This window comes from Hippoglossus stenolepis, chromosome 19 (assembly GCF_022539355.2).
Source record: "Hippoglossus stenolepis isolate QCI-W04-F060 chromosome 19, HSTE1.2, whole genome shotgun sequence".
NCBI lineage: Eukaryota > Metazoa > Chordata > Actinopteri > Pleuronectiformes > Pleuronectidae > Hippoglossus > Hippoglossus stenolepis.
In genome coordinates this window covers 13429808-13445092 of record NC_061501.1, presented here as the reverse complement: position 1 = coordinate 13445092, position 15285 = coordinate 13429808, and the positions used below count along the sequence as shown (strand labels likewise).

At 42.8% G+C, this 15285-nt stretch overlaps 2 protein-coding genes across 4 annotated transcripts in view; both read right to left on the bottom strand.

Annotated features, from left to right (window-relative positions):
- Positions 1-3072, bottom strand: part of plod2 (procollagen-lysine, 2-oxoglutarate 5-dioxygenase 2) — a 43024-nt gene extending 39952 nt beyond the window's left edge. Inside the window, exon 1 of the mRNA XM_035142201.2 lies at positions 2942-3072. Within this exon, the coding sequence (XP_034998092.1) occupies positions 2942-3011 (70 nt within the window). The 5' untranslated portion in view covers positions 3012-3072. The remainder of the gene's footprint in view (positions 1-2941) is intronic.
- Positions 2942-6771, bottom strand: si:ch73-206p6.1 (phospholipid scramblase 1). 3 transcript variants are annotated; one of them, XM_035142204.2, is made up of 7 exons: positions 6699-6771; positions 5987-6066; positions 4917-4959; positions 4579-4799; positions 4250-4411; positions 3652-3813; positions 2942-3105 (listed from the first exon to the last, which is right to left on the bottom strand). In XM_035142204.2, exons 2-7 carry the CDS (start codon positions 6053-6055, stop codon positions 3076-3078), a joined length of 687 nt encoding a protein of 228 aa, XP_034998095.1. In that variant the 5' UTR covers positions 6056-6066; positions 6699-6771; the 3' UTR covers positions 2942-3075. The 3 variants fall into 3 exon arrangements, with proteins under 3 accessions (XP_034998095.1, XP_034998097.1, XP_034998096.1); XM_035142206.2 differs by having other exon boundaries at positions 5987-6120; positions 6699-6753; XM_035142205.2 differs by having other exon boundaries at positions 5987-6078; positions 6699-6750.
- Positions 6772-15285: the final 8514 nt, after the last annotated feature.

Sequence of the window (15285 nt, the reverse complement as noted above, 5' to 3'; positions counted from 1 at the left end):
CTGTAACATCTCACCCAACAAAGCAGGAAATTAGTGTCGTCTTACCCCAAGAGGGGGGGATTTCTGCAGAAGTCTCCGTGGTCCATTTCGAAAGAAATTTGTAGGAAATAGTAAATCTTAATCTTTGCTAATCACGGCTGTAAAAGGAATTCAAAAGCTGTCTGTTTCCATCAATAAGTAAATGTTACATCATGCCAGAGAACAGAAACCTTAGAAGTTGTGGTCACGATCTGGAGGAAATGAGAAAAAAGTAGTTTTACATTGTTCTAATTTGTGTTTATTTCATTGATCAACCTCATGGTGGTGCTAGAGGAAAAGTCAGGTGATGGACAAAGTCTGTAGGGTTCATCCTCTGGGGACCATGAGCATCTGTATAAAAACGTCCCAGGGGTGAATTGACTTACACTGTTATTCTGCTATACAAATATTTTTTTTGTAAATCATGTCATCTCTTGCTGCGCATGTACACGCCTCCACTGCTCACATTGTTTTCTAACCACAGCTATAGGAGTCAGGGCTGCACTTGCCTCATATGTTCCAGACAACTATTCCAGGGAATGTGTTAAACCGACACTTACACAAAAAGCCTCGTTCTCACCATGACTCATGGGAATTCATATAAGTCAGAGATAGAACAAGGTATTTAAAGGTTAAACGCAACAGACGCGTGGCCTCAAATGTTTCGTATCAGCAGAGTGGCCATTCAACACAGTCCTTCTGATCTTTTGTCGATTAAAAATGAAAAGACTCTATTATACCAGAGTTGTAACAGTTTGAGAAAAAATTACAGTTTGAGCTGAGACAGTAAGAATGGAAGCACGACCTTCGTCTTTAGTCGACCCCGGAGCAGCTCTTTCCATTGTTGTGTGATTAAAACAGGGATTTTCTTTACTTTACACCAAAGGTTAACTGCTTCAGGTTAATGGGCTTATTTGAAAACGGAGAAAACTTAATCGTCTAATTTCCGTTTTTTCATGTAATCGTTTAATCTACGTTTCGACGTAATTGGTCCAGTCAATTACTCGCTGCGGCAGTTTACATTTTTTTCTTCCGACTTTTCAGCTTTCACCTGAGCACTTTCAGGAGGCTGCGCTCAAACAAGATGAAGGCGGCTGTAACGGTGGCAAATGAGCTCCACTAATTAACAAGCAAGGTTCAGTGGTTTTACATTAACTTTGACAAGGTCTGACCATTGTTACGCTCACTGTGAGAGTCTGCACTGGAGGGAGGACTCAAGGCCAGATAAAAAAAATCTTATTTTGAGGCTCAGTGAGTTTTGGAGCTTAATGGATCTGACGATTTACAAAAAAACACAAAACAACAGCACACATCACACTTGGGTTTTATTGAAGCTCACAGAGTTAGTTTGCATTCATCGCATGACAAAATGACAACATGGTTCATTAGTTCACAGTATTAGTGCAAAAGTAGAAGAATAAGTACTTTAACTGTTAAATATACAACTTACTACAAATAGCTTAATTCCCTTTGTATCACATTCTGATTTGAATATTTGGCTTTTAAACACAATCACAGAGCCTTTAGAGGATCCAGTACCAGCCTCTACTGTTAATGCTTCTTTAACCAAAAATAATGTTAATGGCAAGAATGTAATTCAAATTTCTACATTAAATCGAATAGTTTCTCAACAACTTAAGCCATAAAAACAGAGCAATATGCAAAAATACATCCATCTGAAGCACTCGATCACATAGTTTCGTCTTGAAATGCTGCTTTTAAAAGGTAAATCCACTTATGGTAATTCTACAAACAAGTGTCATTGCACTGAAGGCAGAAAAACAACACTGTCCACACAAGAAAATATGAGTCTGCCAATGGAAACACCTCCCAGCGGGCTGTGTATAATACTTCATACAAAAATAAAAAGCCTTTTAAGCTTTTAAGGCTTAATAACTAACTTTAGATGGGTGTTTTTAACCATCTGTAGAATGATGATGCTACAAAGGAACCTTAATGTTGATGTAGCACATAGCTAATGTCTTTGCTGCAATACTTTCCAAATCAGACTGATTGCCACACTCATCAAATCAACTGTATAATGCTGCATCAGCTGTATTTTCTGAGCTTTGCATTTCAAACTGTTAAATATGTAAAGTAACAGTGGAATAGATTAGAAAAATCCAGGATGCACCAGGATATCTATTCAAAATATGACATATAACATTAATATATATATTATTTAATGTACAAAACCTCCTCCAAAGTACTCAAACACTGAGGTGTGGGATTCACAGAGCCAGCAGGTAAGCAGCCAACACTATTTTACAGTACCATGCAGTTCAACCTGAGTTTGTCCAAAAATATACGATGTCATCAGACTCTAGTATTTGATTAAATTTGTTCATTCGGGCATTATTCTTAAATGAAAAGCTGGCTCCCTCTAGTGGACAAGACCGGGACAGCATAACATGCTGTAAACCTCCCCCGGAGTCGACGACGCATAATTGTTATGGCATCAAAAATATCAACTTGATTCCTATAATAGTTCATGATTCTGTGAACACACACACACACACACACACAAGTGCACTCGTAGCACACGGACACGAAAAAGCTGCGTGCACCTCACACACTGATGTTGACAAATAACACAAAATATAAAAATCAATAAATAAGATCTAGGAACTAATGCAGCACACGAGTCCTGCAGGTCTCACAATATAACGACAAGCTGAGTGATCTCTACAAAGTAACATCTTGACTATTGATCTGACCAAAGCACACGAGGCTGACCCCATCCAAACTATGACGAAACACAATCCTTCCTTCACAAACGTTTCATTAACGTGTTTCTGGTCGTTATCATTTAATTTTGAAGTTTTGCACTCAGGGCACAGTATCATGTTTTTCAACCTCGAGCAGCAAACACTAAAACACCCCCAGGCTTCACTGTTCATGCAAAATGAAAACACGTGGATACCTCTCAGTACTTTCTTCACACCATCCGTTGGACAGGTTTGCTCCATGTCAGGGCTTTCAGTACTGATCATCACGGCTTTATGGCCTTGTTCTTCCAGGAATGTTGAATGCTTTCTCGGAAATCCCGCTCGGCCCCTAGTTAGTCGTCTCAAAGAACATGAAATCCTGTGAAGAGAAAAAGAGAAGAAAGTGTAAATACTGTAGAAAAGCAAAACATTAAAATGATATTAAGGCCTTATTGCAGTAAAATACATCAGCCAAGGAGACATATTCGTTCATGGATACATCACTGCTAAAATTTACTGATATCTATGAGTATGTGAAAATTGGTGCAGCTTGATGAATTTAATGGTGCCGCCGGGCCTTGGCGGAGGTACGCACTTTACTAACATTCACAAATGTAAGTCGTGCAACTGCAGAGGGAAGCTCTGACAAGCTGTTTTGCATTTGTGTCGATCGGCTGGTTTCAGGTCGCATTTCCTACAAAATGTGGAACCAAGTGGTGCATGAAGAGGTGCGTACATGAAACATCCAAACACAAGTGAAGAGGAATACATTCCCCAAATAAAAGCTGGGTCACGTTAGATTGTTGCAACTGTAACAGCCACAATTCGGGCAACATTTCATTTGCTATGAGAGAATCCTTCGAAAAAAGAAATGTAACTGTAACTAACCATGGAGTCGTGCTAAGATGCTTAACATTGCACTTACGATGAGGAAACATGCGCCGATCATCACAGCCTTCATCCTCACGTCCAGGTCCATGGGGAACTGGATGCCAAAGTTGTCTGCATCTGTGAACATTTCCCGCAGAAGTCCCGTCCACTGTTTACTGATCTTCCCGATTTTACTGACTTCATCCATGGTGAGAATCTGAGGACGAGACAAACAGCCAACGTGTCGCGTTAAGATAAAGATCAGTCCTTGAACTTATTAATTTCATTGGAGGGAGATCATGTTTTTTTTTATGCCCGTTGCCACAGCGACCACAGTAATGACTTCAAATCTGCTGGGTGATATCATGGCTCAGTTGGCTCCTCCCCTGGTAGAAGGTCCGTATCATTGACCCAAATCCCTGTCTCAGCTCAGTGTAATAAAAGCAGCTGAGCCGTGGAACAATGGCCAGACTGTACCACACAGGAGCGTTGCCCCCGTCCAAGCTACAGTGCACTTTGATTGGAAGCACATTTCCTTCTCAGAGCACAAGGAGGATCCAGTACAAAAAAACACCCCCAGAGGGCGGGAATGTTACCGTGTCATGTTATGTTTTCACCAATTTAATGGTTTTCTTGTGTTTAGAGAAACCCACCTCAAAGTCAACATCTGGGAGGCAGCTCCATCCACAGAAGGGCCCATGGATCTTCAGCACAGGCTCGCAGTGTTCGTCCGTAACCAGGAATTTAGGGGAGAACGGATGCCACTGTTGTACAACGTACCCCACTGTGTTACCAGGGGGGGACTGCACCTCCAGCTGAGTGAGGGGTTGTGGGAGAACAGGGTGTGATTAGTAGGCATGAACTGTTTCAAAAATACATGTAAATTTGAAGCTTGGACAATATCGTGAACTGCAACCGCGGCGAACTCTGTCATTTCAGGGACACAAACGGATCGTGCTTAGAAAGAAGAGGCTCCACTCACCTCTTGCAAACAGCAAGGGAAGCAGCAAGACATGCACTTCAGTGGCCTGGTGACGGTGATGACCTCCTGTCCGTAATTGTCCAGCACGTGGATGGTGAAGGAGCGCATGGGGCCGCAGCACTGTCGACTCAGGCAGTCGTTCTCCTCGACGGCGTAGAACACGTTCTGACCCATGGCGTTGCGGACTTCATACTTGTTGTTGCTCTCGAAACCGACGAGGGCTGCGTGAGGGTGAACGACACGTACGGAGGCGTTAGTGGTAAACGTTCCCAACGGCACAGAACAAAACCCAGAAGCATTGATATTTTTTCTGTTGTTTCATTGTTTACGTATTGTACCTTCAACAACTTCCACTTTCTGTTTGATGAGCAGCTGGTCCACCTAGAAAACCAGAGAACACAAGTTAAATCTGCAACAACAACAAGAGCAGGGTGAAGGCCAAGCAGGCGACTGTCTGGAGCCCCGAGCTGAGGAGGGGGCCCCTGAGAACAGTGGATTATATTACTCCACAGCAACAATAATTGTGTGAGAACCCAACTTATATTCTATGATCGGATATGTTCAGGTTCCGGCTTTTAGAGGTTTGGTTGAAGACTAGAACGTCTACATGTGTGTATATGATGTATTTGAGATGGTAGTGAAGGTTTGTACTTTACTACTTTACTATTATTTATGTGTATAATGTTGACAATGAAAGATTTGTCATAAGATTGGAATGATGTGGTTTGATATCACGTGTTTTTTGACTTTGGTTTGGCTCTACGCTGGGCCCCCAAGGTTCCCTTTGCCCGGGGTCCCCAAGGTCCCTTGAAACGCTTCTGGTAGTAAGGTGGCTAAATGCTAAATAGTGTGATTGGGCCTCAGTAACTAGATCAATGGTTTTGGACTAATTTTGTCTAGTCTTTGTTCGTATTATCTTTGCTACTATAGTATTTCCCACTGGAATATGTGTGAGGGGATTTCCAGCCAGTTGCTTTATTTCTGATCTGAAATACATTATTTTCTTACTGAAAATGTCCCAAAATACTCTTTCGTGTGGGCTGAAATGTTCTCTCCTCCTGCTGTGCACGTACACTGGACTCTCTGTAAACAGGAAACCCATCTATAGCTTGTCCCACGAACCCACAACAGCGTGACAGTGAGCCAGCGTGCACAATAACACTGAAGCAGCCGCGTTCGAATGCAGACATTTTGTTTTTCATTTGACAAAGACGCCTAAACCTGCTGTGGTGTATTTGTGCGAGTTTAAATATAAAAACAGGAAACTAAATTAAATATAAAACAATTCTATAATTCTATAGACTACTAGAGACTGGGAGACTGAGTTATAGAAGGCGGCAGGTGAGGTTGTTCCAAATGAACAGCTGACATTACATTAAACATGTCAGATATAAATAAAGACGCTCACCTGGGTCAGGTATTCTAGTCCTGGGGGGCAGCCTGGTATCTCCGGGCTGGGCACAGCATACATATCCATCTTTATCAGACCTGCAGGCAGAGCTGTCGATCAATAGGAGGATTCAATCGGAGATATGGCGCCACCTTGTGTTGGTGCAGGTGAGAGTCATAAACAAATCGACAGATGGATGTTTTTTCTGTTTGTCTGTGTAGAATCCACTGATTTGAACTGTGTGGAGGAATGTTGGAATGTGTGGAGCAACATTATCCATCTGCCACACAGAGTGTTTTTATTATAATAGATAAATAAATGGTGGGTGTTATGGAGGGTGGGGGGGGCGGCTGCAGACCCTCCATGGTGGGCGACACATTAATCTTGGCTGGATCTGGAAGTGACGGACTTGTGACGGGAACGCAGCACCATGAGAAATCCTCTTACTCCGCGTGTGTGTTTGCACATAAACCACCAGTACACACATCACAACGTGTCGGTGAACATGTAGCTCACATCACTGCACATCTTTTACGACTCGTTATGTCAAACGTGGACGATTCATCCGTGCGTAAAAAAGCGCGCACGCCGAGGAACGATGCGATCCAATTTCTCATCCACAAGACGCCTCCTACCTCCAATACTCACGTCTCATAAATACATAACGTGTGCTGCAATTAATATTAATCGGGAGAAACACAACTGTAATGTTAAAATGAGGAATACTCACCGATATTTCACCTGCTACTTAAAATAGAAACAGGCCACTCCGGAACCAGGACATGGAATAAAGCTCTAATCCCATTGGTCGCCGTCACCGGACTTCCCATGTGCCTGGGCCAATCACGAGCAGGAGTGTAGAACCGAGCACAACAGAAGCAGCTGTGATGCACTAGAGCAAAATCCAATAGAATCGATCTCTGTGTCAATAATGCGCATAATGAAACTGGATCAGAGAGGGGAAACACACAGGTCTGTTTATTTCTCAAAAATTCAACGTTTTAAGAATGTTTTTAATCATAGTTTTTTTTAGGGTTTTATTCTACCTCTAGATGTCACCATGGATACACACAAGCTGAATGAAAAAGGTGTTATTATCTCATAAAAACAATGTTTGCAATAATGAATCTCATTTTCCATTTTCTAATTACCACAGCATCACTCTTTCAACTGCACAGAATAACAATGTCCCTGATGCGCGTGGATTGAGTGGAGAAATTAATGATATGCTCCCAAAAATAGCACGTCTCTTCTATTAAGCTGCGTTTAGACTGTCAGGTGTCGAGCAGTGATTGTGTTGCTTCTCCTGTATTCAAGCAAATCACATGTTATGAGAGAAAGTGTCTCATCAATGCAGCGGTGGAGTAATTCTTCAAAGCTGTAATCACAACCCTGCACTGCACGTCAATCAGCTGCAGATAGACAAGCAGTGGAAGCACAGAGGTAAAACTTCTCTGGATACGATAAACAGACGTACTCAGCAAATTCAGGACATTTATAAATGGCTACATTGGATTCAGGTCGAGTATGAGAAGGTGCTGAGTGTGGTTTTACTTTTGTGATTTATCTGCAGGAGGCAGAAGACACAGACGCTTTCAGAATGTGTCACTTGTCCTGTTCTGAGGTTTTAGCACAGGAGAAAACAAGTTGTGAATCAGTTAACAAACGGATTGTTTAGTCAGCGTCACTAACATTTCTGTCACCAATCAACCAGATTCCTCTTTCGTAAAGGAAACAATCACAGCTGTTATGCCAGCGAACTAATTCCTTTGATCAAATGATTGATAACAACAGTGCAGAGAAAGAAAGACAAAAAGATCCCTGTCCGTTAAGAAGCAACTATTGACAGATAAATTATGTAAAAGAGCTGAGACTTGACGAATTGGAGACTGTGAAGTTATTTATTTAAAACAACAGACAGACTGGAATGGCACTCACCTGACGACATACTATCCTATGACATTTTAAGTTTTTACCACTGAAAACATACCTGTGAAGACCTCAATCTGCTTCTTTCAGGGTTGTGACCATGATGCTGGTGGACATGTTTCTGAGGCTCAAGTCCATAAGTTTCCTACCTGGACACTTTGTGGTGAAAGTGAGTACATGCCTGTGTGTGTGTGTGTGTATCTGTGTATCTGTGTGTGTAAAACCACTTTGGGGTTTTAGTAAATGAGAACACTTCTGATGTCTGTGTTCCTCCGGCGCTCCCTGCAGGGTGAGAATTTCTACTGTTGTGAATTGTGTTAATTAGCACTACAACTTAATATGAAGGATTAAACACTGTCATCATTTTAGTCATCAATGAACAGCTTGATATAAGTGAATGATGTGATAAAAACCTCTTAAAAACACAGCAATATTTTATATTTTTCAATTAAACAAAGCACATTGGCATTTAAAAAATCTTTCTTCAGATTGCAGTTGTAATACTTTTGAACTGCAATGCAACACTTTTGTTTTAACGTATGATAAAGATTGTCATGTATTTGTTTCACAGTATTTTGTACAAACTGGTTTTTTTTATGTCCACATGCTCCAGAACTTTTCTAAGCAAGTACTTTGTGCTTTACAGTACAATATTGTATTATTTTATTAAAACTTTAATCAACGTCACTGAAATTCTCCACTTTTCTTTATCATATATAAGAAGTATATATATGTAAGAAATTCTCCACAGCACTATTCATGCCAGGAGACCCTTCCACACTAAGAGATGCCCCCTGCTGTTAATGCTGAGAAGTTTAAACGGTCAGTGGAAAACAGAAACTGTCCGATAGTTGATGAATGGATTTTTCACATAAGCTGTCAAATAGGATTCAGAATTTCCACAATCACAATTTCATATTCATTTCACTATTATCATTACTTTCAATGACACATACAATATTCTTTCAATAAGTGCCTTACTTTTTTGTTCTTCCTCTGATGAATATGAGCCGACGTCACTTTCTTTGCCTTCTCTGATCTCTCAGTCCTGCAGTTAACTCAAGATCCTTGTTCCCACAACGTTCATATTTTCTTTTTCACTCAAGTAGTGACACATGTGTGTATAAGTGTGTCTTTGTCTTTGCATTGGCTTGTATTGAGTAGAAATTAAATAAAAAAATAAAAAAACATCTGTCTGCAACATTGATGTCGTGTTGTTCCAAATGACAAAACGTTTTATTCATGGTTCATCTATAAATGCATGGACATCATAAGATAGTTTCACCTGATTTCTAACCTTGACAGTGGAATCCCACGACGCCGTGTACAGTCGGTCGTCATACCAACACAACTCACTGACTGCATCATCATGACCCATCAGTGTTTCCTGCCGCCTGCCGTACGGGATGGAGTAGAAATAACCAGGGAGCAGAAGCATTTTGAAGTCAGGAAAATCTGTTTAAACACCTTCGAACATGTACAAACACATTGTTGTCCCATGAAGAGCACGCACCAGTTTCACCATCTGCCAGCATCAAACATGACGACAAGGCCTGAAAAACAGACGTCGTCCAGAGAAAGAGTCAAGGAGGAGCACAAGGAGAGATGGTGAACAGGTAAGTAAAGTAAAAGGGTGCACTTTGACTTGTGAGATGGTTTTGTCAGCAGCCACCTGTCCTCATCACCTTCTGCTCTAACAACGTCCTCAAAAATACATTTCAGCAGTTACTAATTTCAAAACACAAGGCAGATGAGAAGCTGGTGCAGCTGCATGATGCCTATTTGCTTTGCATGAACTTCCTCATATTTCAACCAGAGCTTTCATTTCATATGTAAATCAGCAATGGAGCTGTATTTGTGCTTTGTTCCCTTCACCAAGGAGGTTATGTTTTCATCCCAGTCTGCCTTCTTTGTCGGTTGTTTTACTGGTTTGATTTACACCAAATTCTGTGGAAGGATGTGAATCAGGACAGAACACACATCAGGCAGCAGAGCCAGGAATTTAACATCATGAGATCGGGTGTTTTTGAGATCTTGATAAAAGAAAAACTTACTTGACTCACCTGACTGGTGAGTTGATGCTGGAGCTCCGAGTGATGTTGTGAAACCGGGGCGTGATCCTCTGAGGGTCTGGGTCCCAAAAGGAAGTTACCTGAGGCCCATGATGGGAGAATCCAAATCCAGACTCAGCTTGTTTTCCAGGAAGCTGCAGTCCTCCCCGTAAAAATCCTGGATCTTCCCGTTTGTCCTGATCTGAGGATGAGTTCTTTCTTGGCCCATGTTCCATCCTTTCACCAAGTTTTGTGAAAATCAGCCCAGTACTTTTGAAAAAAGGTTTAAAACAATAAACGTCCTGTGGAACAATGACCTTTGACCCTTTGTGTTTCGTACAGTAGGAAACACAATGAGAACACTGACCCATTTCAAGCAGTTTTAGTCAGTACTCAACATTTGGCTGTTTCGAGTTTGAAGACACAAATATAACAAAGAATATAACGGAGACACACAGTTGATGTGCACTTGAACTTTATGGGCCGGTTATTATACTTTAAATCCACTGGAGAGCAGTGTTGAGCTAATGGTGCTCGGGCCTCGTGGCCATTACTAAGACTAATGCAGAATTTGCCTTTTCATCGTAAAAGAGAACAGTCACAAATAGACTCACAAAGACACACACACACACAATACACACACACTACTGTTACAAATGACGTGACGTTGTTGGGCCGAGTCTCCTTATTTGCGAATACAAATTACCTGATTTCCTCAAGCGCTACTGATTTCTCCCAGAAACACTAATGAGAACAAATGATGACTCGCGTGCAGATCTGCTGACACTTCAGGCCCAGACGACTAAAACACGTTTTTAATTGATTCACGTTACAGCCATTTCCTATGGTGACCTGAAATAGCCGAGAAAACACTCAGTTGTTCTCTGCGTCGCAAACAAACAGATGTTTTAAGCCTCAAAATCTGTTTTGCATGGATCTTTCCCCCATGATAGATTCATATTTTTTACATTTTTGAGCTTGTGTGTGGTTAAATTTAAACCCACTACGCAACACGTGACATAAATGGAGCCGCTAGTAGCATCAAGGGCCCGTTTTATTATCCCGACTGTCCAACGAAAACACCGAAACTTATGTTCTTCATCAGCGAGATCAAAACAAAGTAATGAAACGGCTTTGAAATGGTGGCGATCTCCGCTCCCATCTGAATAAACACAGCGGACAGTCGGGGGGTCTTTGAGAGCCAGTCAGATTGTCTTCCTGACTCCAAGAGCCCAGTTACTCCCAACAGGGGTTTGGATGTGTGTGTGTGTGTGAGTGAGTGAGTGTGTTTGTGTGTGTGTGTACCAATTGTCCCTGCTCTCTGCATTCCTACCTGTTTTACCATTTTTCTGTGTGTTTTCTTTTGTGCGTGAAGGTGGTGCTCTTTACCCGCGTGGGTAATCTTTCGTGCACTCCTAACGAGGTTGTCATATCCGCCGCATAATGAGGAGCCTAAAGATGAATGTGAAAATGCCTCCATTACACCGCTTTCATCCTCTTGTTCATTAGGTTAGCATAAGGTTACAATACATTACTCCGGTCCCAATGTTCCACACGTACACAATCGCACACATTCATGCACATAATATCACCTGGACAAACTTAACCCTTGACTGAACCTCGACGTATACCCGGATTCTCCTATAAATATCCATATGACAAGGGTTTTGCATGACAATATATGTGTAATTCACCCTCTCGTAAAAAAGCAAATCTATTGTGCACGTTTTCATCATCTGTGCACGTCCAAATTTGCCCCATTCGCCCGCTTTTGTTATTCCGTCCCTGTCTCCTCACCTCTGCCCGTCCCTCACCTCCCTCCCCTCCCCTTTTCACTCCCATCCCTGCACCCCTGTCAAGTGCTTTGTTTGCTGTGACTTTCCATGTGGTTATCTGAGCGGAGACAGTGTGCCTCACCCTGGCACAGGACCTCAGTTTCCACGGCAGCTTTATAATTGTTTTGGACGCCTTCCAGACGCCACTGGATGCCGAGGCGTTATTGATGTCAAAAGAAACATGTATGAAACCAGGAGACGTGGAGGCGTCCATATGGTTGCGCACACAGCCTCATGCGAAGCCATTTAACCGTTTTTCAATGGGAGTTTTGTGATACCGCTGAATAGATCCCACATGGGTCACATGATATTTCATAATTTTGATCTTTCTGCGTTACAAAGGGATAATAGCAAGCAATGCACGCCACTGAGCTGTGCAATATTTCCTCTATTAACACCATTAAGGACCTTGTCACAGTGTGCACAGTATGGTGACCTTACTGAATACAATATGTCCATCATAGGGATTTTTTTTGTATTTGTTAATATGAATAGTAATATGAATGGAAAATAAAAGTCTGCTGCACCAGAAGCTTCTCCGGTTAAAGTGCATCGCTGTCATTCACTTCAAGTCGCCTTTGTTTTGACAGGAGAGACGTTGTGAGTTATCTCAGCGCTCGTCACCATAACCATATTGTCACTGCCACTGCCACTGCCACCCCACCCCATCCCGCCCCACTACCCACCGACCCCCTTCATGAGCACACACGGCACCTCTGAGCCATGAGCTGTGGCCACATTAACCACAACGCCGCAACACTCATTAAAATAACATATAGTGTCAACAGCAGCGTGGCCCCAAGTGGATAAACCCAAACTGCCTCACTCACAAATCCACAGACGAGACGAGAAATCTCCGAGTGGCATATTCCTTGTTAAACTTAATCAACTCCTCCAGCTTCGGGTTATATCATAGAATATAATGTGATACAAACAAACTGGAATAAGGTCCTGACTGATCTTTTTTTTTTTCCCGGTTCTCCCCTGATCTCAAGCCTTCCCCTCCCTCCGCTTAATTTATGACCTGCGAGGAGGAACCCAGGGAGTGAGAAGTGAGTGAGACTGGTGTGAAAGCCCTGAATAGAGCAGGGGCAACAGGCCCTCCAAATAACACAAAAGAGGCACCACAGCTGTTTGGAGGCAAAACAAGCCTTCAGGAGGCACTGTCTTCTGCACCGAGCCCCCAGACTGGCACTCACGCTGACTCTGTGAGCCGGCTTGCTACATGAACACTGAATCGCAATCATCACTTCAGATTTGTGGGTTGGAAAAACATTCCCCGGATGAAGTCCACGTGAAATTTTAAAGTTTAAAAAGAAAACAAGTGAAATCACAAACGTTTTCCCTTGAATGGAATCCATCGGTTTGGTAAGAATATTTATGGCGTGCCCTCGTCGTGTCCCCGAGAAGAGGATGTTTCAAACTGTGACATGTGTGTTTGGAGTGTTTGATCCTGATGTGATGTTAGCAACCGAACAAGAGGAGGAAAAAGAGGGTTGGATGCAAATGAGGCGGAAAAAAAGGGGATGAGACCTGCTCTGCTCCACGGCGAGTAGCCAAGAGGAAGAAAAGAGAAACAGCACAACAGCCGATCACCTTCAGAAGAGGGCTGGATCATTCGAGGGCCCCGCTGAGCCACGGGAAAAGTGTCACCAGCCTTCGTGAGCTCGCTCGCTGTCAAGTGCCGGTTACCGACTGTCAACCGCGGCTAAAAATGATTTCAGAATCCGGGGTTAGAAGTTCAGCGCTTCAGTGTTTCCTTCCCCCAGACTGAGGGGGAAACGTTGTCACCGTCGCTTGGCCCGTAATAATTTATTCCCCCCTGTACAAAACTCTCTCCGCTCCCCCGCTCCTACGTCTGCCTCTTTGGTTTTCCACTCACGGCCATTAGCTGTAGCCACATGCAGGACACGTGTGAGCCCTCTGAATGACGGCAACTTTTTCGTATAACTTAATTGCCGCCCGTGTTCTCACCATCAAGGCCGTGTTAGAGGAGACACGACTGTAAAACCTTCAGTCTCTGGACACACCAACTTGAAACTGCAGGGTTAGAATATAATATTTGTCAAGATGAGGTCACGTCCAGAGACTTTTTGGATGTCCAATCTTCCTCTGGTACAAAATAGCTGAGAAAGAGAAGTCCCTCTCTCTTCTCTTCTCTCTGAGTATCTGGAGCCATCTGCAGACCACGATCCATCCCCAAACACCGGGGATCACAAAGGTGTTATTTTTCAAAGCTGCCCCTGTCCACCTCCTGCCGAGCATGTGCGGCTGCGGTTCAAGGGAAGGTGGGAAACTTCTGAGGCCCTGTTCCACTCGTAGCCCCCCCCCTCCCCTCCCTGTCGCCTGCCTCCTCGTGGGGCAGCCCTTTGAGGGTGTCATAACCGCGGCCTGTATAACATGGGTTACTGCTGACCGTGGTTGGTCACAGTTGATGAAGCCTTTAAAGAAGCTTCCCGGTCTCATGGTTTCTGTTAAAAGAGAAATTGCGAAGAGCAACCAGACGATTACAGACGTGCAGCACGCGGGACGACTCTGGGGCCGGGGCCTGCATTTTGACCTGCGATGGGTAGAGGGTGCTCCAAGTCCATGTTTGAGGAGAATGTTGTTCAGTGCATTGCAATCCTACACTACCGCCTTCTTCTTCCCCCACACCCCCCAAAAAATGAAATGACCCCTCTCCATTTTAGTTTGGTGCTTCCATGCTGCCTTCACAAAATGAGTCCTCCATGTTTTGTCTGCATTTCACAAAACAAAACAAAAAAAACCTTGAAGACTTGGACATTTGCTGTAAATGGACAAAGCTGCAGAACATGCAGCTGTTGTGGTGCCATCCTGTTCTTGGGGGTTGGGCGGGGGGTTGGGGGGGGGGGTGAGTGTACACAAGGTAAAAATGGGACAGAAAGCCGTGGCGGTGCGGTGGTAATGGTGCGAGAGGGGTCGCAGCACCTGGTGTTCACCTCTTCCTCCGCAGAGTCCCTGTGGACACGCTGCACCGCTGGCACACCGTAAAACTTGATTGTGGAAAACACCGTCACGCTGCGACTGATAAAGAGAAAAACTGGAGATGTTTTTATTTTCAAAATTGTTTGCATCCAAAACCCAATAGATTTATGACACATGTTTGTCACAGTACAAAAAGATCTAATCCCAGTTTCTCTTTTCTTTTTATGAAAAATATATTCATTAGGTACATTGGCACAATTCAATATTTAGGTTATTGGCAATTACAGATTTTTAACAATTTCAGCTTTTATTAGTTTTTCATTTTTCTAGATTGTAATTTCAGAGTAAATTAATTTTAGATGAATCAATTGTGATTTAATTCTAAAGTGAAGAGAGAGAGATTTTAATTATTAACAATTAACACTGATACTGCAGTTTTCCAATGCAAATGCAGAGTGATTTGAAAATCATTGTATCACAGTAACAATATATTTTCAATAAATTGTTCAAGAAAAAGTTTACAACATTTTTCATATGATTGTTTTTCTAATTTCTA

What these genes read in the sequence shown, in the direction of transcription:
- si:ch73-206p6.1 (XM_035142204.2), bottom strand. Translation starts at nt 6,055, where the DNA reads ATGGATATGTATGCTGTGCCCAGCCCGGAGATACCAGGCTGCCCCCCA. An exon ending in TCCCAGATGTTGACTTTGAG is followed by an intron (nt 3,814 to 4,249) that starts GTGGGTTTCTCT and finishes TCTCGTCCTCAG; the next exon opens with ATTCTCACCATGGATGAAGT. An exon ending in TCGGCGCATGTTTCCTCATC is followed by an intron (nt 3,106 to 3,651) that starts GTAAGTGCAATG and finishes TTCTCTTCACAG; the next exon opens with GATTTCATGTTCTTTGAGAC.